This window comes from Carcharodon carcharias, chromosome 7, assembly GCF_017639515.1.
Source record: "Carcharodon carcharias isolate sCarCar2 chromosome 7, sCarCar2.pri, whole genome shotgun sequence".
Taxonomy (NCBI): Eukaryota; Metazoa; Chordata; class Chondrichthyes; order Lamniformes; family Lamnidae; genus Carcharodon; species Carcharodon carcharias.
Window position 1 is genome coordinate 151075525 of NC_054473.1, and position 23630 is coordinate 151099154.

The following is a 23630-nucleotide window of genomic DNA, read 5'->3' on the forward strand; positions in this document are numbered from 1 at the left end:
TAAACTGGAATTCAGAACTTTGCAATGGTTAGGTTGCAAACAAATTTATCTTAAGTTATATATGAATCTGTGCTTTATTTTCCAACCTATACAGTGTTGAAATTCCATTAGACTTCAGAACAATCTTGTCCTCTGAAGAAAAAAATCCTGTAGAATAATGAGCTGAAATTGCTACCCTGACTAATCTTACTTAGTTCACTGTTTTTGCACTCAAGCCTATGTTTTTGCTAACATTAGCTAAGACAGGAATCTCAATCCCTTTTGTAAACTATTTTATGTTATCTGTCACTCTAAAGTGGGCCTCTGGTTTTACTGTACTTCTAAATTCTTACTAGCTTCCTGGCCTGTGTGAATGCAACCAACGTTCAGTGAATAGTCTGCATTTTTTCTTCTGTTAGTTGAGTATATTTTTCACACCTATGCTAAAGGCACCACATTGTGGAAATATGCAAAATACAGGTCCTACAAATGCCTCTGTAAATTATATTTCTTTCAAAAAAATTCTCAATCGCAATTTTCCCATACTACTAATGTTTTAAAAAGAGAAAACAAGAGGTTTTACATGTGTTGATGAAAACACAGCAGGGTAAATTAAAACGAAGAAGAGCGATTAAAAATGTTAATAGAAATGTTAAATGGTATAATCTCACTGGAGGCAAGTGGTTTCCAACTGCAATTGAATTCCTAATTAAAGCAATGACTTGTATTTATTGTGCAACATGCTTATTTGTGTAGACTGTAGCTGCTGCTGCCGCTGCTATGGGGCTGTGTCTGTTTCCCTGACTAAGCTAACGGGTTTATTGTACTATCACATTTTGAATTTAGTTCGTGAAATGCTCTTTCCACATTACTGCACTTACAAAAATATTCTCAGTTTTACCATGTGTGTCCGTGCAATTTGAATTTTACAAACTGGTCATTTAGAACATATTAAAGGTTATTTTCCATGATTTCTGACCTAGGTCAAATCATGCAGAAAGAAGCAATGCAACAGAGGCCATACAGATCGCCTGGGTAAATAATGATTTATGACACTCTATAATGAACAGTGAATATATGTAAAACAAATTTATTTGAATTATTATTCTGACCATCTGTAATTCTTTTTTTGACCTAGACTGGTTTATCTTCAGCACGGAAGATGAATCTGCTTAAACTGAAATCTACAGTGTTGTTTTCTTTTGCTGGAACGAGACTTGTGTTATGTTTTCCTCATATGGAGTGTCTTCTGTCTGAATCCATAGTGTAGTGATCTAATTACAATTGCAGATAAATAACATAACATAATAAATAACACATCTGCAGCTAAATAACCAATTCTATGTTCGGAAGGGAAGCCAATAATTGTGAAATGGTTGCAGTAATAGTTATAATAAGCAATGTTTCTCTTTAACATATTTACATTTTGTTTGCTTCAATTTGTCAGTAAATAAAGGTGTGACCTTGAGGAGATGTATCTTGTATTAGTTTAGTTTTACACTGTTGCATGACTGTTAATTATCCAACAATCTGAGATATGTTACCCAGTCTGTAACCAGACCTGATTCTGAAATATTAGAGCATAGAACACTCAAAAAAAAATGCGAACTGATGTTGCAGCATCAGAACAATGAAGATGTGACAGCTTTTTAAAATTTGTATGGCTCTTGAAAATTTTCTTCTCCAATAAATGAAAACTATATGCTTTGCTACAATAAAATGATGTCATAAAATATGGTTGGTCAAATTACTTTAAAAACCATTGAAATTGAATCATCTGACGGAGTCAGGCTACTAGACAAGGATGAGGGGTGTTCACTGTTATATGCATAACCTTCTTTTATAATTCACCACTTTGCAATTTTTGGGGGAATGTGATGGAAGATTTTTGACACTATTATTAATTCACGGTGCAGCAATGTCATCATTCAGAGGGCATTTTCAAATTTGAAGTGTTACATAATCTCAGAAGTAGAAATTGGATTATTTAATATTGCAAGTAAATAATACTTTATCTCAGTGAATTTTGTAAGGAGGCATAGATCTGATTGGACCAAATACCACCTGCTGTCTGCAAGTTATGGCAATTTTATATCTGGTTGTGATTCAAGCTAATACAGCAATGTGAAATATGTAAATTTAATACAAAATGTGTTATATTAAAGAACCAAAATCCCTATGGAATCATAGTCAAACTGCAATGTCACAAATGCATAAGAGAATTTGGTGGGATTATCACACTGCAGTGCTTACCTTTTACTTATATAAGCTGTGTTTTGCACAAGGTCTACCATAAAACTGCCCCAAAACTAGCACTGATTAGACGCTCTCCCTCAGAGATGACCAAGCATGTTAGTAAAGAAATACATCGGTGCAGTAAGGGATGTTACAAGGTTAAGGAAATGGACTTATTAGTAGGCAATTTAGAAGGAATTGTAGTTTGCATCTACCACATAAACTTTACTTCACCTAATACAGTCCAATGCTGTCATAACTTGTAAGGTAAAAAGTGTAGGGTTTTGTGGGAGCTGAAATTGCTAACTCCAATGAGTAGACACTGTGTGCACCGACACAAAAGGGAGACTTCAACTATCGAACATCCGGTAGTGAAGCATGTTGATTGCCAATACCTGCAGTAGGATTGAGGCTCAGTTCACTTGGGAGACAGAACTTGTTAACATATTAACGTACAGTGGCGAGCTTCACACCTGAAACAGGTGTTCCACTGCAGTTTACTGATGCCCACCTGGCCAACAGAAAGGTAGGCCCAGCCAGCATGCAGTCATAATGCATGGGGGAGCCCAAAATGTTAGAAGCCCACATTATTCTTGTGGAGGCCAGAGGAGGAACTCCTGTGACTCTTGGTTCTATAAAAATAATTTTAATGCTTACTTTTCAGGTTTCTTAGTCTTGTTCACCAGAGTTTACTCCACTAGGAACTACTGAAAAATGCTTACGGAATACACAGTTTCCTGTGGGCCATACAAATAACACCGGTGTTCTATGTATTTTACAGAATCCCCTTTTTGCAGGGATTCCCATCTCATTCAGTCAGACACTGGGCCCACCCAACAGACGGCTCCAGGAAATGACAGTCAAGTGGGAATGAGGCAATAAGTTGACTATCTCGATTTTGACTCCACTACCCTCCATTTCCACCACCTCCTCACTAGAGATTTTATCAGTGATACGTGTTATATTTACAAGTTATGAACCAAATTTTATTCACAATTCTTGTAATTAATATTCAGCTTTTCTGAACAACTGCTACCAGATGCTGTATGGGCTCCATTAATACTTGCAAACTTCTGCTTTAAGTTGAAACAGGCTGCAAATGGACGAAGAGCAGGCTTTTAATTAGTTGCAACATGTACACAATTTACAACAAAGAATCCTCCATTATATGAAACCATTTAATTTCTCCCCCCTATGGAATTATAGTTATAGCTGAAGGATTATTAGGTTGATTTGCTGATTGTAGTGCATGTGGATAATGCTGGATAAATAGGTAACTCAAAGAAAATAGAATGAAATTTGATCTTGTAAAACTAGCACCATTTGAAGGAGCTGATAAGAATTCTATTGCATGTACCACACCAGCCCAATGGCATTCATGTTCAACATGCAGGCAGAAAGCAGCACTGATTCTCTTCCATGTACATCAAGAAAATCTGGGGTGTACGCACATATAGTGTGTGCAAATATCCTAAGAGAAACTAGCATTTTCACTCTTGTATTAACTCATATGCTACAAATTCCCATTGGGTTGTCACTTTGCTACAGTCTACACCCATTCTGCACACCTGATATCATCTGATGTGTTCCTGGCATGAGGGGATACTGTGGCAACAATCTCAAATGGCATCTTTGGCAGTAAAGGAGTTAAGATGTCTCATTCTTTGACCATTTTGAAATGGCTATAACAATAATTTCCTGACATGACGTGAGTTTTAGTGTATTCACCAACAGTTCATTGTTGAGATTTTTTTCTGGCTGAGATTGTTGGAAACTGTAGCATTGGAAATCTGGTCAGATGCACAATATTTGAAATTTCAGCACCGATGTTTTAAAATAGCTCAAAGGAACTATAATATATCCTATGCATTTTAATAGTAATTTATGAAATTCTTATGGAATCATCAATCATGTGGTTAAGACATAATTGCTATATAACAAAAAACATTTTTATTTACCAAAGATTATGCTTCTTTAGGGTTTTTTTGAGCTGAAATTCATCCTTGTCTGGCAAACATGTTTTACAATATTATTCTTATCAAATTCTGTAAAGATGTATGTTTTGATAAGGGATCAGATTTTCCCTTGTCTTTCCCAAGATTCTTTTTAAATGATCTGCAGGGACACACTCTACAAACAGGGCTTCATCTGAAAGTATTCCCAGGCCAGATTCAATGAACAGAGAGCAGTGTAGCTGTTAATAAGGGTATTCATCATGAGACTGACTATTTTTGGCGTAGTCTATGACAGACTCAGTAACTTACAATTGTCCCATGAATATGAACTTATCATTTAATTACGCACTGAGAGAGTGCCTTCCACTTCAACCTGCAAGCTAGTTAAGCTCACAGCAATTCTCCAGCCAATCAAAGCGTGATTGGATCAGTCTCAGACAGCCGTTGCTTTGCCACTTCTGAAGAATCTTTTACCTGGTCCATTTTAATCTGCCTATGACTATTTAAAATACAGGTAAAACTACGAACCTGCCAAACACTAAGCAATGTGATACATGCTGTTAAGCCATACAGTACCAAGAGTCGTTAAGTGTTGTCAACAAAAACATGTTTCCAATTATTATACAAGAATGCTCTTCAGTAAATCAAATACTTTATAGTATAATAAACTGCAAAGTATTTTATCCCCAAAATTTGACATTTCTTGACTTCAATTTAATACAGGTAAAATAAGATAATGAAAAGCTCTAAATTTGGAACTGAGTAAACATGACAGTCAAGTCATCATGGTACAAATAGTCAAACTTAGCATTAGTAACATTAAAACAAATTTGTTTCTTGCCTGACTAGACTATTCATCTGGCAGATTTTTGAAACACCTTCTAAAATGCTCTTTTAGTTTGTAGATCACTAACCGTACTAATGAACAGAAATTTAATAAATGATGCCAGGATGCTCACTTATTTCTGAATGCTAAATGCTGTAAAGGCATTGGGTCTTGCTTACTGCAGCAGAGTTATCATCCAAGTGCCAGAAATGACTCCTGCAAAAAACAAAATTCAGTTCAATGATTTTTTTCCTAATTTGAGAGTTCCATTTGATTTCTGATTATTAAAAATCTCAAGTTTTATTCTTTCTTCAACTTTTAATCTCAGCAATTGGTATCTACATAACACAAAATGTAAACTAATCAGCCTACACTTCAAATGTTCCCATTCTATCATCTCATGTCCAATTAACACTATGCAGCTTTCTGTCATGATGCACTGCAAGCTGTCTATAATGACTTTCAGGAAGACATCACACTGAAGACACATTTTAAAACATACAAAAAGTATAACTATTTTCTTACATATTAAAGCCAACTTACTTTTCTTGTATTAAAGACATAAACACACATGTGCACAAATGTGAAAGGTGTGTGAATAAGGGAAAGAAGCTGCAGCATATGCGGTCTGCACACTGAAGATTCTTATAGTGTCTGCTTGTGTACATCTGTTTATTAACAATATAAAAACAATGAATCAATTCTTAAACAATTCTGCTTCAAACTTAGTGACAAACGACCTCATTAGTTAGCATAAAACATTTTCCAACAAAATAACATGCTGAGATCAAAGAATTCAAACCATGTGTTGCTGTGAGCAAAATATTTAGAAAAGTCACATCATTAGTTTGAGAGGCCACTTTTGATTTTAATACTCCTAAATAATTTCCTCAATATGTGCTTGAGCACAATCACAAAATTAGCTTGACGCAGTGAAAGCTTCTATAAATTATGAAAAATAAAACAGGTCTCACTTCAACATAGACAAGGGAAAAAAAGTTAACAGAGAAAAATGGGGGAAACACAAGAAATCGATGCATCCTGTTTTAATTCTACTTTCTTGACTTCTATACTCTGTCAAAATAACCCTTCAAACAAGTCTGATTGGGATCTGGCTCATCACACTGTCACCAACTCACTTTTCATTAGACTGTTACTCTCTGTTAGCCTAGCCAAGCAGAAGAACTCAAACACATGCGCAAATTAAATCGACATCCAAACTCCTCCAATATACAAAGCAATTTAAATGATATTCATTAGAGCGATGACAAGTCCTGATGAGGCTTTCAGGAGCTGAGTTCTTCAGCTTTTGCAGACTCGGTTTCATGGCCACTGAGGCGTAACCAAGGCGACTGTACCTTCAGAAAAGCTGACAATTTTACTGTGCTTCCTGATACACCTTCCTTTTCTACATTCAATACTTACCCACAGATTTAAAGCAAGTGTGCTCTACCCACTGCCAAAATCTTCAAGCTTTAACAAAAAGGCCATTTAATTGTAGCAATACTGTGTATTCTTAAAATAGCAGAGGACTAACTTGAGATCTTTGCCTTCAAGTACAATGTTATTAGATGACATATAGTTTAATTTGACTTAACATGGCTGCACTATGAACTACTGAAAAGCGTTTATCCTGCTTGCAATAAAATTTGAACCAGCGGTGGCTGGCTTTTTTTTGATAAAATATCTTCAAAATTATGAGACAAACATTTAATCTGGTCTCAGATTTAACTTGAAACGCACAATTATTGACAAGAAGTGTTTGAATAGAACATAGAAAGATGGATGTCTTAAATGTAAATATAAGAGAACGTGTGCTGTTGAGTTATTAGATTTGCAAATCCTTTTAGATATATAAAAATAGGTAGAATGCAGAAAATATAACCCAAGAATGGACATAACCACTACTAACATGACCATTCTGACCTGGACTGCTGCAGTCAAGCAGATCACATTACTGAGACATTATATAATAGAACATAGTCAGCTCCTGCTCTAACCCTAAATATGCTCTATAAAGTGTACACAATAAGAACACAACATTTTATATGCCGAGTACACAACTGACAAGGTACTAATCACTCAGTGCTTGCAGTGCTCTCCTCCCTGCCCCATTAATTGCAATTCAGGGCAGTGAAGTATCACTTCCTTCAAGTGATACTGCTTCTGTACAATGACCCCTTCTGCAAATGTATTGAGCTTGTAGCTTGTGACAATGAGAGGGTAATCACACTTAATAGTTTAAATGTCATTTTAGCTGCAAATGCCCCTTTCTTCAGGGTCAGGCAAATGGCTGGGGACATAACCTGAATCAAAGTCCCAGGAGAAAGGACATTACCAGCATTTTTAGTTAAACAGAATTATCCATACCTACATATCTCCCTAAGGACAATGGTCAGCATTCATATTGACTAATGCATAAGCGTTCAGCAAAGTATAGTGCAATCAGTACGGGGTACTCCTCCGCAACCAATTCCTGTTGTTCTTTGGAACCTCAAGATTTTATGAACCATACCGATGCCTCTAGCATTTTTAACTATTTGATAACTGACTTGCAGTTCTCCCAACTCGAATTTATCCATGCTGAGTGAGATGCTGCCTCCAGAGCAGTTTGGATAATTGGATGCGTATTGTACTCTCAATCCGTGGTTGCCTTTGGTATTGCAAGATATCCTATATTAATCATTGCTGTCCAACAAAATACATAAATACTCAGTGTAAAAACACCTCAAATCGTGCAAATGTAATCTGAGGTTGTATAACAGTAAAAATGAGAGCTGACAATTAAATATGTATTTACACAAGGCCCGGAAAATTTCTGGAGCTTGTTTTGCTCCACTACCATGACTTTGTCAGAAGTTTAATGAAAATCCTGTCATTTGCTTCTTCTAATATGGAATGTAAGTTCCTGTACACTGTATTAATTAACACAAGATTTTGAAGAAGCATACCATTCAACCTTTCAGAGTACGGCTGCCATAGGCGCTAGGTCATTTAGTTCCTCTGAAAGATCCCTTGACCTGTAACAGATATCATTGTGTATCCAGCCCCCTGCTGTTTATTCAGTATAGATATCCTCCATCATTGTGGAATAACTTAATAATAACAGATTATCAGGATTGTCAAATGGGGTTTCTTCATATGTGAAAACGGCTGCAAGGTTCAATTGAGCCACAGGCATTCTGCTAATTGCTGCAACATTTTGTTTAGAACTGAAATGATGTGACTTTAAAGCTTTGAACATTCTATTCTTCTCTGTATGTTCAGCTATTTGACACTTAGAAATGCCTGTGATATTTTTACTTACAACTATAAAGAAAAATAACAATATCATGAGGTGCTGCTTTCACTGGACAGAGTGTGTGGACAAACGCGCACTCACACACAAAATGAATGGCATGACCCAATAATCACCACTCAGACTGACTGAACTGTTTACTTAAACCGAGGGTATGGAATTCCTACGTTGGTTCTGTAACATGTATATTTCTTTTTATTGTATCCTGTTACATTCATACACTGTTTTTGTTGCAGTGGTCCAGAGTGCTTTCATACAATAATCGATTATGTTAACATATAAAATATTTTTCAGTAGAAAAGATGTTGACATTGTAACAAAATTTAAATAAACAATTTTAAGGAAATTAAAAAGACAATGTTGACTTCACATGGAATTTGAATTGCAACTACTTTCTGAATTTAATACTCAGGTTAATTGCAGATACTGTGCCTGTTTTACATGTTTCAGAACATGGCTCAGCAGAATCCTAGAAATTGTGTAATTAAATTCTCAAATGTATAAAATAACCAGTATTCTCCTTCTAACATGTAGAGCACATATGCACAGTACATATATCCATTGTATCCAATCATGGAAAGCAGATGACAATTAGAAATCCATTTAAAGTCCAGTAAATACAAAATGGGATTGAATTTTTAATCCTTTCCCTGCTGAATAAGCAGGAGTTCCATATCGCTGGCCCAACGAATGCTGTGAATAGCACTGTAAGGGTTAAGGTGATTGTGAAAGCTGTCCAGTATATACAGTGTTTCTGTTAAAGGGGAAAAGGGGAAGAATCTCAGACAAATCTTGACGCTTCTTCAGCAAAACATATCACATACAAAAAAATGGGAAAATTGATAAAAGTAAACCCAATGTTTCAGTCAGCTTCATGGTTTCTCAACAAGTAACCACTCATTAGATGTTTTGTTAATATTACAGTCAAGCTTGATGGGTAATGTGGATTTTAGATAATGCCCAATTTTCAAACATAATTCATGGCCCCCCTGTCATCTAGAGCTGGTCTGGTGCCTGCAAGAGAGACAGTTGGCTGGGACAGAAGTCAAGAGCATTGAAAGATCAATATGTACAGGACATAAAATATTACAAAAATTGAGATATCATGCACAAATGTTGGTAGTCTTGTTTGTTAGATACCAATCCTTTATTAAGTTATACTTTGGTTTACTATAGCCACTCTGTGGTTACAGATTTGGGGCTATGCTCCTTGGTAGTTGGTTTCTGCTAATTTCACCTCAGCAGATAGCTCTCTAAGCCATGGCATATTGATTTCTTGTTGTGAAGTGCACTGTTCAAGCTCCATTTAAGATTTTCATCTTGTATGTAGCCCTGAGCACATCATAGTGCCATAAATTAGGTAAATTGCACATTTATCACAAATGTTATTTTAAGATACTGTGTAAATGTGGCGGCTGGAAGATATACAATGTGTCTGAACAAGCCAGTGCTTGGGTGGGGTTACGGTTAGGTCTCAATGCGCACCTGTGAATTAAGGCCTTTCGAAAGGTGCTAACCCCTCAAGTATCTCTTTGTAAGTGCTGTGGTTATCTGACAAATAATACTTTAACCAAAACCGTTGCCTGACAGGACCATAAACCCACTCAAGCTCCAGCCAGGTTCAGTGTTAGTGCGCTCATTACCTGCAGCACCTTGTATATAGACTATAGTGCGAAAGCAACACAAAATTATTGAAAAATGGTTTAATGTTGCAGTAGGAAAAAAAAAGTTATATGAACAGCCATAATGGTGTTTCATTTCCAGCAACAAGACAGGGCACAGAGTGCGTTACAGTACCTGTGCTGTTTACATGTCTATTTTATACATATATTCTCGTATGATGTCAGCTGTCAGTTATTTCTGCAAATTAACTGAAAAATGGAGATGAACAGACTCACTCAGTGTGCTGGTAACCACGGGTTACCTTTTATATGCCAAAATATAAAGATGCAGTAGGGAATCATGGGAGAATAATTAGGCAGAACAAAACTTACCAATCAAAGGCATTCTACACATGATGATCATTAAAATAACAAGTGAGAGTGCTCATAAATAAGTAAAGGAGGTTACATCATGGAATGCCTTTTTACATTTGTAGCAGGATCTCATAGCATAAACCCTTTGAAAGAATTTTGTATATTACTGTTGAAGAAATACAGTACAAGTGTTTTTTTCTAATTTTATTAACCCTTTGAGCATTGACTATTCATTTTAGCTCTGTAAATAGTAGTTAATCTCCATTAAATAATACATCTGAAAATTATATTGTGCAAAATCATCTGCACAAATATCATGACAATGGAATTGAATAAAGACAGCTGCAGATCATTATTTTAATAATGGCTTTCAGTCAGTGATCTGAAAAATAAGAATGCTGCCAATTTGTTTTTGCAACTTAATGCAGAAGTGCTTCAGCAGTGCTCAGAGGGTTAAAGGTTAAAGGCTGAGAAATGCCAGCACACTTAATTCACATGAGAAAGTGCACTAGGTTCAGTATTAAATGCTTAACTAAATTGTCCATTACGCATGCAGCTTAATGCATCTGAGCGATACACAGCAACTAAATCCAATTTACACAAAATTCCAAACACTTACCATTTTTACCCTTGTAATCAACCAGTAACAACAGCTGATTACGTGCTTCCATTAAACACTGTACAGTTATATAAAAGAGTTCAGATCAGAGTGCTACTCTGCAGTAAATCAAGAACATGTGCCAAGAGTTGTTACAGTAGCTTTAAGGCTTCTTTCAGAGTTGTCCTCAAAGCAAACAGTTAGGTTACTAAAGTAAATGCTACTGTTTCTCCAGCTCTATAACATACAGAAGGTGGTCCTCTGGTGATTTGCCGTGAGTTTTACTGAGATGCAGTTTAACTGCATGTTTACTGGCAAAAGTCCGATTACAAAGTTTGCACTGGAACGTTGTCCCAGCCTCATCGTCTTGAGATGGCAACACCGATTTTTCAGAGGGCAGTTTTGCATGTGTTATCTGGCTGCTTATCTGTTCACTAGAAAGTTTTGATAAGTCTCGTAACCTGAAGCCTAAATGTGATTCTAAGTGACTGATGTAGGTTGAAGGAGTTCTGATTTGTGATGCACAATCATTACAAAAAAACACTGGATGGCCAGAGTCCAGGTTTTTAAGAAATTTTGTTCCACCTGTCCTTCGAAGCTGGTACTTGACATTGGCTAACCAGTGGCTGATTGTTGTCATGGAGAGCCCTGTAAACCTTGAGATGTGCATTCTCTCCTGTGGGCTGAGGTCCGACATAATGAATTTCCCATCTGTGGTTTGTCGCAGGCTGGCTGCAAACTGGGCCTGCAGTATGAGCAAATGCTGTGGATTCCAGTTTGACTGCCGGCCTTTACGTTTTTGAGCTGGGGAAATCTCCTCTGGCTCCTCCATAGTGCTACCATCCACCTCAGATTTGTCTGAAATGCTTGTAGGTGTAGAAGATTTTGATGTGTGACTTCCTGTCAGGTTTTTCAGCATATCAGATATATCTGACAAGGCATTCTCGCGTAGCGGCGAGTTTGACATGAATGACACGACTGCAGATGTCTTTGCTGTTGTCACAGTGGATGAAGAAGATGTTGACGACGGGGATATGGATGACAAAAGCACTGAACCCAAAGAACCACTTTTGTCACTCTTGGCTTTCGTCAAATCAATGGGCTGGTCACTGCTGACATGATAGAAATAACGGTCTATGGGCTCTGTTTTTTTGGCCTGCAAGATTGGTGTGGCCACAGCAGCCTTTTCTGCCAAGCTGTTACTCATTTTGTAAAGCATGCTCATAGGGTCCAGGGTAGGCAGTGCAGGTTTAGCTGCTTTTCCTAAGTGAACATTCATAATGGACTGCAATGCACTTAATGGGTTTACAAAAGGTTGTTCAGGAGGGTGGTCCGTAATAATAGCCGTGCTAGTGCACATACTATTTGTAGTGAGTTTTAAGGCCTCTGTACCATTCTCCAAATGATCCTTTGCTGGACTTTCTTTCGTGGTGTCTTTCTGGTTACTGGAAATATTTTCGTGGCTTTTAGCACTGGGATCTTTTGAAGCTTCACTTTTTTGTTGTTCTCCTGCTTCACTGCCGCATGGAGAAGGTGTTTCGTGCTTCAGTCGGGACAATTTATTTTCTGACTCTTTAGTCTTTTCTTCAGATTTGGTTACCTTCTCTGTGACTTTCTTCACTAGCTCTTCCATAGCATGGAAATTGTTTTTGGGTACAGGAGAATTCTGGCTACTAGGTGGTGAAACTAGTGGCTGGCTCTTTGGAGATGCCATAATATCAATGTTGCTTTGTGCTGACTTTAATTGTGTAGTCTTCCCTGATGAACCAAATGGTAACTTCATTATACTAGGAAGCTGGTAGGCTGCATGAATGCTAGGATAGCCACTCCAACTTGGAGTCCCATTCTGAGCTTTGTTAATAGCAGAGGTCACTGTGTTTTCTAAAGATTTAAGGATGTCTAGGCCTCCTTTAGGATTTTCTTCCAGATCTTCTTCTGTCAGGTACTGATACTTTGAGGAAATGTCATATTTTTCATCATCATCGCAGTTTTTCTCTTTTTCTTTGACTTTATCCTGATCGCTTTCAGTGTCTCTTTCAACTTCCCTTTTTACTTCAAGATTTAATTTTGGTGAGACACTGGCTGGGGTACTTAATGACGATGTGAAAGCACTTGCAGCTAGGGGAACGGACTGGACTTTATCTTCTAAGATGGCTGTCACCGGTGTTGGTGTTGGTGTCTGTGGTGCCTCTACAATCTGTTTCCCTTTCTTAATCGCAGAATTGGTCACTTTAACAAAATGTCCAGTTACCATCATATGTGCAGTGAGTTCCTGTAATGTATCATGAGAACTCCCACACTCCATACACTTGAGGATTTGAGACTTTCTCGCCTCAAACTGCCAGGCATAGCTGGCACCATTCTGGTGCCCATAGCGGTTATTTGGTGTAACATAAGGGTTTGAGGACTTCTGTAGTGCATCACTTGTGTCAGAAAGAGACGTTTTCGGTGTACCACCTGTGGAATCTGGAGAACTTGGCAGCTCAAGCTCAAGCAGAGCCCTTTTTCTGGTGGAAGGGAGGACCTTTGTGGAGATTGGTGCCACAGGTTCCTTCAGAGGCACTTTCTGATAGTGTTTTGTTTTGATCATGTGGACACTTAAGTCTTGAAGGGACTCAAATGAATGGCCACAGTACATACACTTTAGCACCTTTTGAGCATCCTCCTTTCCCTCCATCTCCAGTAAAGAGCGTTTACGAGGCTTGGACCATTTTTTAGGATTGTTATTGTCAGTTTCATTATTTTCATCTCTATAATGTCCAGTTTCATTCATGTGCACAGTCAGCTCCACCAAGGAGTCATAAGCAGCACTGCAGTCTTTACAGCGGAATTTGCTAGCCCCAGTAAATATGGAACCATAGAGCTTGCTGCTTTGCCTGTACAACTGTACTGTGCTGAACAGACTTGGTTCCTGAATCATCTTGGTCTGAGAGACTTGCTGCAATGTCTTTGACATGGCAGACTGATGCCAGTCAAAGCTCCCACTTCCACAACTGCTACTGCTACTGCTGCTGCTGCTGCTGCTGCCACCACCATTTGCTGCTGGCCCACTTGGCTGGTTCAGGCCCAAACTCAGAGATGACCAGTAGGAATTTGATAGGATATTGTTGTATATTGCTTTCATTTGTTCCAAACTGTCCTGTACTCCCTCCTCGGGAAGACCACTACCCTCCTTGCTTTCATCTTCATTCTTTATAGAGTTGCTCTCAAAGTCAGCCAATCGATCACTGGTTTCACTAACGTGAGATGTGCTGTCCATCTCCTGGCCGGAAAACTCGGCAGCTGGAGAGTCCTGGTAGCTAGGCGATTCCTTACTAAATTCCTGCTCATTGCACACATACTTTGAGGATGATTCTCCATCAGCTCCAGACTCATTTGCTTCAGCATCTTCGTCCCCTAATACTGCTGCCTTCAATTCATCTGAAACGTAGGCTGCATTTAAAAAAAGGGAGAAGGAGAGAACAGTTTTAAGGTAATTGCTGCTAGTATGGATTGAAATTAAATATGGCAAAACATCATAACTGGTAACATCTGCTGCAAAGTTGGATAGTTAAAATATAGTGTTTCTTGGGTGCATAAAATCGTCTCTTCAAACGTAATTTGCCACCTTATTCTTCTCAAGGGGCAACAGCTTGAAATTAAAACTAAATTTGAAATTAATGAAGCAAATTCTGGAGGTGGCATTCATTTCTAAAGTAATAAATTACATGTATCAACCTCAGAGACAGCAGTTCCTGTCTGTCAATTAATACGTCTTATGGCTCTTCTACCTCTAACGCAATTCCAAGCAGAGACAGTCGTAATTTAAATTATACAACCATTATAAATTTCTGCGTTTTAGTATTTAGTAAATTGAATATTTATTTTAAATGCTACCTTTAAAAACAGCTCGAAATATACAGATTGATTATCTAAATTTGGGCTCCAAATTTTAAAACCTTATGATGATTTAGAGGGCTACATCCAGATTTGCCCTTCCATACTTCAAAAATTCTGCTATGGAAGAACAGATGGTTGAAAAATTCTGTACTGACTAATCACAGCTACATCCAGGTTTATGGAAGAATGTTACTTTCGACCCACTGACATTTAAGTGTGCATCATTTTAATCAGACTTTCACTCTGTCAAAACAGTGAAATGCATGCATGCCTGCAGATGTCAGAAATGGGTTTAGAAAAAAAGCTTTTGGAAAATATGACAATAACAAGATTGCCAAGTTTTGGTATAAGATTTGATGTTTTCATGCTGCAGTAATTTTCTTTGAATAAATTTATAAAATGCTACTGAAAACCCATGAGAGTACTGAGATATATGAAAATGTATGTTGTTTATATTACATAGTTTTCACACTCCCGTTTAGATTTTTCACCATTAGTGGTGTTAAAAAAAATGTATCAGCACTGAATGTAAAATTTACAGTTAAAGATCATCCTCATTGCATAATTAGTTCAATAAAGCTGCACTCAACTCGAAGGAATTAAATAAATCCCTGCATTTTTCAAGCAAAATAGTGAGGTGGGGTGGGGGGAGGGGGTGGGTGGGGAAGGAAGGGTTTTGATTTGAACAGTTGTTTGGAAGAGCCTGTATGTGCCAACAAAATGATGTCATCATCCAATTTAAACTAGCAGAAACAGCATGTGAGAAAACAGCGATTAATCACTGCAAATACTAGCATCATGCGTGAGCCAAGCAAAGAATCAGACACCTCCCCCAGAAATTGGAACAGTAACATTATTTTGCTGTTCTGCAATAATTTTTTCATAATGTTCCAACAGACCAGACCTACAGTAATCATTTGGGGCATTGTTGAGAAAACTGTTTTCATGCATCATCAATGACCAATCCATAGAGCTGTACAAAAAAATTAGGCTATCGTAAAATTCAAAAGCTAAAGACCAGTTTCCCACATGATTACTGTTTACAACTGGGAGAAGAAATGATGATGAAAAAGTAGATGCAGATGTCTTTCATACTCTTGTCTGACCCAGAACAGGAACTGCAATGTGCAAAACGCATCAACGAGACAGTACAGCAAAAAAAAAAACCTCAGAAGGCGCCCAGATCAGAAAACATATTTGAAAAAGTTAAGCAGAAATAAGTTTATAAATAATACTAAATTTAATATTAAGAATAATTGAACTATTTAAACTGGCACTGGATTATTCATACTTCTGCTGCCTAGACCATGGAAGTGCCATCTGTGAACTACTCAGGGCAGTAACATTCTAACTTTCCAACTGGAGATTCCCTGTATTGACACACTCCTGGGACCTACTGCAAATACTGACGGTGATAGGACCACTGAAAATATTGGACACGTTTCTAGGGCGTCATGCAAATACTGATACACTCAGGAGGACCCCTGAAAATGTTAATACCTCTGAAAATATTGCCACACTTTTGTGACCCCCTTCAAATATTGACAAACCCCAGGAGAATCCCTGCGTGTACTGGCAAACTCCCTTACAAATACTGTACATACAAAAGCCTCTGTAAATACTGACACACTCCTATGGCCTGCTGAAAATAGTCATTTCCTTGTGAAAATGTCATATTCCCAGAGATCTTGTGTAAGTATTTTAAGTGAAACCCTCCCACCCTCACTTCTAGCAAATCGTATTAGCAAAGTGCCACAATCCAAGCAAAAAATGTTTATTAGCATATACAAGAGACACAGCAAAATGTAAGCAACAAAGGCAGAAATATATATAATGCAGAATTCTTGACATACTGTACTCTAGTTATGTACTGTGTCCCAGGCAAAGAAAAATCTGATGACTTTAGGATCTCCTGGAGTCTGCACAGCTTAGTTTGAAAACATATGATTTGATGCTGAATGATGTGCTTTGAGTTATATTGATATCCAAGAATTTGCTGGATTATGTTGGCGATCAGGAAGGGATTTCACAAAATCCTATATTTTTGAAAATTTCCTGTAGGTTATTCATTTCCACTAAGGAGATTCAATGTGTGTGGTGAAGCTCATCCACCTGTTGTGATCTGCTCTATGGCAGGTTCTAGCTCAAGCCTCACATAAGATTCTTGAGGCACTAGAGAAAAGTAGCTGAGGTGTGTTCCAGTTTCCTTCCTCACTGTTTTAATTTATGGAGTAGCTTCTTCTAGGTGGGCTGCAACCAAGGCTGAAAAACTCCACCGTTTGCTTATGATGGGGGTTAAGGGGGTCACCTGGCCTCATCAGATTCAAGTCTTCTGTATGACAATTCAGGATTCAGGCCCTTTGGTCTCCACTCACCTGGACAATCAAGATTGGGACCCAAACCTTCTGACACAAAGCGACTGGTCCAGACATCTACAAGTACCCACTGGATATTAACCAGCTTAGCGACCATATTCTAGTCTCCACTTGCTGGGGTGATCTGGAATGGGCCTCAAACTCTGCACTAATTCAGAGGCAGAAATGCTACTATTAAGCCAAAGGTTCACTCTGGGGTTCAGTCTATGGTTGGGCAAATTGGACATTGTTTATATTCCAATAGACCAAATTTCCTAATTATTCCCACCTTCTTACATTCTTACAGCAAATACTCTGTTATACTAAAATAGGAATTATGACTACAAAAATGATTGCATATCAGGACTTGTTGACAGACAAGTCACTTCATTTGCTATTTTTTAAATTTATATTTTCTTCTTCTTTTCCTCTAAAGATGATCTTCACCATAAAGCTTCCTTCAGCCAGGACAGGATGATCAAGGCTGTGCACTTAATGGCAATCAATGTTTTCACCTAAGTAGAACAGGAGAGGGTGCCTGTCATCAGGAGGCACAATTCAAACTGAGTGAACTGGTTCATGCCACGTTTACACATCAGCACCCCCAACCCAGAAAAATGAAATGTCTTTACATCATCCAACGCGGAGGATACCAAAAGGGCCAATGAAGGCCAGCAAATTCAAATATCTCAGAGCTCACAAGTTCAACTTTACATCCTTAAGGTTGGGAGTGAAGTTCTCCTATTGTCAAAATACCTGTTCCATCCAACTGCTTATGTTGCAAAGACACAATTTTTCAATTCTTCATGTCTGGGAACAAGTCCTTTCAAAAGAGAAGGGATGAAGAGTTCTTCTCCCTGACAGCTATGAAGGATCCTGCTTTCCATCCACAGCAAAGTAGATAAAGTTCCAAATAACAAAGGCCATAAAAGCAGACTGTGTGGGACCAGGAAATTGAGATGCTTTATTGGCATTTTAGGGCAGGTGTTCTATCCTAAAGTCAGGATTATGTTTATTTTTAGAAATAGTTTTAAAATTTTGACACTAATTAATCAGAGTACCCAAAGAGCTTGTACGTCACAACACTGGAGGCAAGTCGTGCCCACTTATGTTGAATATGATGTTCCTCCGAAGCATGCATCAGGTGTGGAGCATTGTATTGTGTTGCAACAGAAAATGTTAACATGGCCACCTTCACCTATCCTCGTTTTTTTTTTTAAAAAAGCACTGTATGACCACAACTATCCAAGAAATTGTATATTTGCCATTTTAGTTTATTAAAATTATACAGTGCCCAAGGGGAGGATGTCCCATAACCCCTTGCTGGGCTTTGGCCCTAAACTTTTCATAACAGATGAATTTTGAAGGCTGGGTGAATACATCAATTTTATTGCCTAATAAATTACTGCACACTTCAAATTTCGCTGCCATTTGTCGTCTTCTTTAGAATTATGAATGAAACATATGTAATTAATAATTGCACCATCACAGGGGGTTTGTAAAAGCTTTATGAATTCTGATTTTCCAAAAGATAAGCGGTGATATATTACTTTTTGTGCTACACTTGTGATAATGCAGAGCGTTCAGTATGAGGCCAAAGTAGTCAAGTGGCTCTGAGCAGGCACTACTGCAAAACCTCTCAGGATTTTTGGAAAAAATATCTGAAAGTAAACAGCCTGAAAATACAGACTTCAGTTCCCAGAAAGCTACATATAAAAGCTTACTAACTGTAGGACATGTAGCCAACAAGACAATAAACAACATTGAGACATAAATATATTGTAGGCTTTGGTAGATGCTTTAGTTGTGGTGAGGGCCTTTTAATGCAGAGCAATCTGGCAAACACTAAAGACATGACTGTGGCCTTGTAATGGATTTCAGCAGAGCCCAGACATGGTGTCACTTATACACAAAATGTAACCCTTTGATTATTGAGTGACCGCTTCCCTGTTCAAATAACTGTAAATTTATTTGGCTTATCATGCAAAACATGGAAGAAATAATCTCCATATATTTTTATGCTGGAAAATAAACTACGAATGTAAGGAATAACTGAATTTTTCAGAAATTCCGATGGTACCTTAAAAGAAAATTAACCTTTATTTTCAATAAATTGTGTAACAAATGCTATTGAGCTCTTTAATAGGTTAAACACTTCTTTAGAAATATTCACAACCCTTGTGAAAAATAAATCTTCCTATCCTTGGAATGCTCCTTTCCCATTGTGGCAGTAAGTTGTTTCTTTTCTGAAAATCATATGTTAATCTCCTTGGAACATTATTCACAAAGTCCTCCCCTTCTACAGTATAGCGAATACCCAGACTTAGTAGGAGCAAGGTTTAGTTGTTTGGTATATATCAGCATGAAGTAATTCTCTGACTTCAAGGAACAAAACAGAGTGACTCGACTTCCACTAATGGTTTAAATCATTTTGTTGAATCAAGCATGGAATCAAATATTTTACTCAGTAGAATTCTGCTTTTCACGATTGACAAACTAATCACTAGGTTGCTAGGATACAGAAATTCTGAATACCATTGTCATGGTTAAAAATTAGTATGATTATTGAGTTAGCATATTTTTACATAACCCATAACATTTTCTTCCTAAGTGTGGAAAATAAAACTACAGACCATATCTAATGATAGAAACTACAGCCTAATTTGTTTTTCTGTTTCCTTCTAGAAACTAACTTTCATAAAATAAACTGAATGATGTTACCGACATGCCTTAAAGGCTTTAACTCATAACTCACAGGGTTTTGATAATGAAACAGAATTGTCACTAAAGACCTCATGGTGGAGGAATTTCTGTCCCTTTCCTAGTGCTGTCTAGTGAAAGGCGGAAGAGAATGGCTGCCATTCCAGCTATAAGTTCATTTTACAGTTAACATTGTGGTTTCAAGCTATAGCATCACAATTTTGTCCTGAGGTTGACTGAGGTTGTGGCAAGCCTGCACAATTTAAACCTGGTGGGGTAAAAAGTGATTTGAGCTTGACGCATCTGACTATAGTGGTTAAACTATTAAGCGCAAGTCTATGCCTGTGCCTCACCTTTTCATGCCAGGTTTAAATTAGGTAAGTCTTCCACCACCTCAGTCCAGTCCAGTTGAAGACAAGTTGAAGCGTCTGCTTACTTGCTTTAATAGCACCTGACGTCAAATAAAAATTCCCAAATTATTTTGCAAAGTCCAATGATATAATGAAATAGACTCTACTTAATAGTTAACTACCTCTATAATGCGATCAAAAGCTGCATAAAATCTTTCTTGTCTACTCATGGTATAATTATTATTGGTGATCAAATTGGCCTGGCACAAAATTCCAATTTAACATGAATCCGATGGAGCCTGATTTCACATCAATTCTTGGTGCCTTACATTCTTATTAAGATCAACTTTTAGCTCTAGCGCTTTTCTGAATTTTGTCTGGCAACTTTCACCCCAGTCCCATTCTGGATTGCACTAACTTATTGTTGGGATATAATTCCACAGTTGCTGTGGGTACCCTCCAGTACCTTGTCAAAGTGGCAACCTTTCATGCACGGACATTGCAGAAAGTTTTGGCAGGCTCTTGGACTGCAGGGAGTGTGATTCTACTACCCTCACCCGAGGCCAACATGCAGACAGTTTTCCACCACAGATGTCTGGATAGCGAGAGTGGGAACCCAAACCTTGGTTTCACTCTTACTGGTTAGTGTACTGGAGCTAATTCTTCCATACTGAATGCTGAGATCACCTAACTCAGCACAGACTGGAAATCAAACCTGGGATCGTCATAATCTGCCAGGCTTAGCTAATTCATTGAACATGTGTTGTAGTTCCTACTGTTGAGTGAAATTTATTTATTTTCCGATTATCCTTTGGTGATCTTATTGGTGGTCCACTTCATAACCAATAAAAAAATATAGACTTCACAATGCCTACAGTTCAAATTACACACACTGTTCTGTTCTAGAGAGCTCTTGGCTGCTAAACAGTTCCAACCTTCTTTCAAAGTACAGGAAAGAGAAATAGACTTTATCTGCTACTGAAATGATTTATTTTAAAGCAGCATGACTTAGAGCACAGGTTACTGTGTTTCTAGGTAAAGGAGTACATGCAGGAACAAAATGTCATAATTGCATCGTCACAGATTATTTTGGGGGTTTACAAATGCATTTTTAGAATATTTTAAGCTGACAAAATGCAAAGCACAATTTAGAAGTACATTCTGCCGCATACAAAGGATGTGCTGCTTTCCCACTTAAGTTGAAATGGACCTAATTCAAGTAAATTTGAATAATTCCCCCTTAAAAGCAAACTTTTAAAGTCACTGTGAATCTTTATTTTCTTGTCAGTCTATCTATTTTTGATTTTATATTCTCGTTCCTTTTTTCCAGTCCCCATCTATCATGTACCAATTACAAGGCAACATGCTTCCAGACCTCTACCAATACTAGTCCACCTAGCTGGCAGGATGGTCCCTGTGAGGAAGTGCCTAGCTTCTAGTGGCAGTTCCCCACAGCAATGTCCTTAAAATTGGCAGTTCAGCAACACTGTGCACTCTCCACATGCCATCACTCCATGTTGCTACGTGTTGGAGCTCCTGATATTTCTATAGGAATTCTATTTAAAAAGAGCCACATCAGTTTTCAGGCAGCCTCAGTTACTGGAACAAACAAGGAGAAATTTTTCTTAAAAAACAGTTCATTTTCATTGTTACTGGATACATTCTCATTTGTGCTACTACCTTACAGTTTGCACTGGTGATTGAAAAAAAGTTATCAATTTAGTTTTCAGCACTGCCAGTGGTGGCATATCATCTCATCATTCAGTTTTGTTGCATACTTTTAATTACACACTTAGTTACATGACACACACACACCAGTCATTTTAGTGGGATGTTATTGCCCTTTAAGATTTGAGAGCTGCATGGATGGTGAACTGGTGGTATAAAATTGTTGTTTAGATAAGAATGTTGATCAAATATTGGATGATATTTAGCAGGAGGAATGGAGTTTGTGACATTTTCTGGATGACATCATTATAAGATGAAGGAAAGGAAGACTGATGGGCATTTTAAAAACCACCATCTGAACAAAGCATGGCATTTTATATTCTCTATCATGCTGCTCAGCATAAACAATCCTGTTTCTAATTTTATTTACATTTCTGTAAAAAGTACAGCAATACAAATTATGAACTTTCATAAGTTCCATAAAGAGAGCATTCAAAGTTTGAATTCATGCTTCAGAACATTTATTGATTTCCAAATCAATAGTGTCCACAATTTAAACCTACTGACTTAGAATTTAGGGATTGCATATTCTATTTTTCTCCCTTTCTTGTTTATATTCATTTTAAGAGGTAAACCTATACAACAGATTGACAATCAGAACTACACAGGAAACATCAAGAAATTCTGATACCGCAAAATTATTTAGTTTCAGTCAAATCCATATTCAGGTTATTATTACTGGCAACCAGAGACTGCGACTTATATTCTTCTAATATAATAGATATTTTGCAGCAAACTCCTGTAAAAATTGCATCTTTAATTTTTATACCATGTAACCAATACTCCAGATTTTACAGTAATTCAAACAGTATACTCTTCCTTAAAATACTTCTGAGAAGTGTAAAAGGGATTTGTAATAAGCAGCCTTCTCACTTAACAAGTGCCTATTCTACTTCCTCACTAAACAATGGCAATACCAAGAGTTCTCTTCCTCTTGAAGATGCACTTCATTTTTGGCACCATTAATTTACTGCATTACACAGAGAACAACAACATTTACAATACCAACATAAAACATGCATGAAAACTATTAAATATATGTTGTAGTATGGTGCCATGTTGTAATTTGTGGCTTTGACTAAAGGTCCTGTTGAGTGGCTGAGGGTATTCAATTCCCTCACCAGTTTCTTGAACAGACTAATATCATTATACAATAGCAGGCAAAGGCTTATACAGAGAACATTGATCCATAAAGCTGCAAGATACATTTGCCAAACAAAAGGATTGTGCAGGAAGTTCAGCATTTTAGGATCAATTCGGTCGAGCTTTAGAAGAAAAGTTTCTGGTATTAGTTGTTGTCAGATTTGGGACATTCATCCTACTTTCCTGGGTGCCTCTTTATAATTTCCAGGTTAATATCCTATTTGTAACTCTCTGGATGCAGGTCAAAGCATCGCCAGGGGCCAAGGAATGTCTCATTATTCAAAGAATTAACCTCTTAGATGACATGGTACCAACAATGCTAGATTGTTGAGTTTGAATAGAAAATTGAGTCTCACTCTCAAGTGCCATTGACTCAAACTTTTCTTTAAAGCTGAGGCAGAATCTCTAGGGGAGGAAACTGACCAGAGAAAGATGGTAGCATTTGATCCTGGACTGTGTCAGGAACAGTCACCCGGTAGTGATTTTCCCTGAATTGGCTAATTAAAGACTAGAAGGCATGCTCGCCATCCAATTAAAGCCAAAAGAAGACCCTCCAGCTCAGAGGGAGATGAAGCCTGCCATTGCAGGTAAGGGAGAGAGAGGGTGCCT

General features: G+C 37.6%; 1 protein-coding gene across 9 annotated transcripts in view; it reads right to left on the minus strand.

Moving 5' to 3' along the window:
• The window catches only part of tshz3b (teashirt zinc finger homeobox 3b), a 105221-nt gene that overhangs the window by 26134 nt on the left and 55457 nt on the right, over window positions 1-23630 (minus strand). For 4 of the 9 annotated variants that reach the window (XM_041190891.1, XM_041190892.1, XM_041190893.1 and 1 more), the window contains one exon: window positions 8471-14299. In XM_041190891.1, coding sequence (XP_041046825.1) covers window positions 11088-14299 — 3212 coding nt within the window. In that variant the 3' untranslated portion in view covers window positions 8471-11087. Of the gene's footprint in view, window positions 1-1006; window positions 1254-5128; window positions 5212-8470; window positions 14300-20153; window positions 20174-23630 lie in introns of those variants that run through there. The other 5 variants (XR_005943464.1, XR_005943465.1, XR_005943466.1 and 2 more) reach the window with 4 other exon arrangements.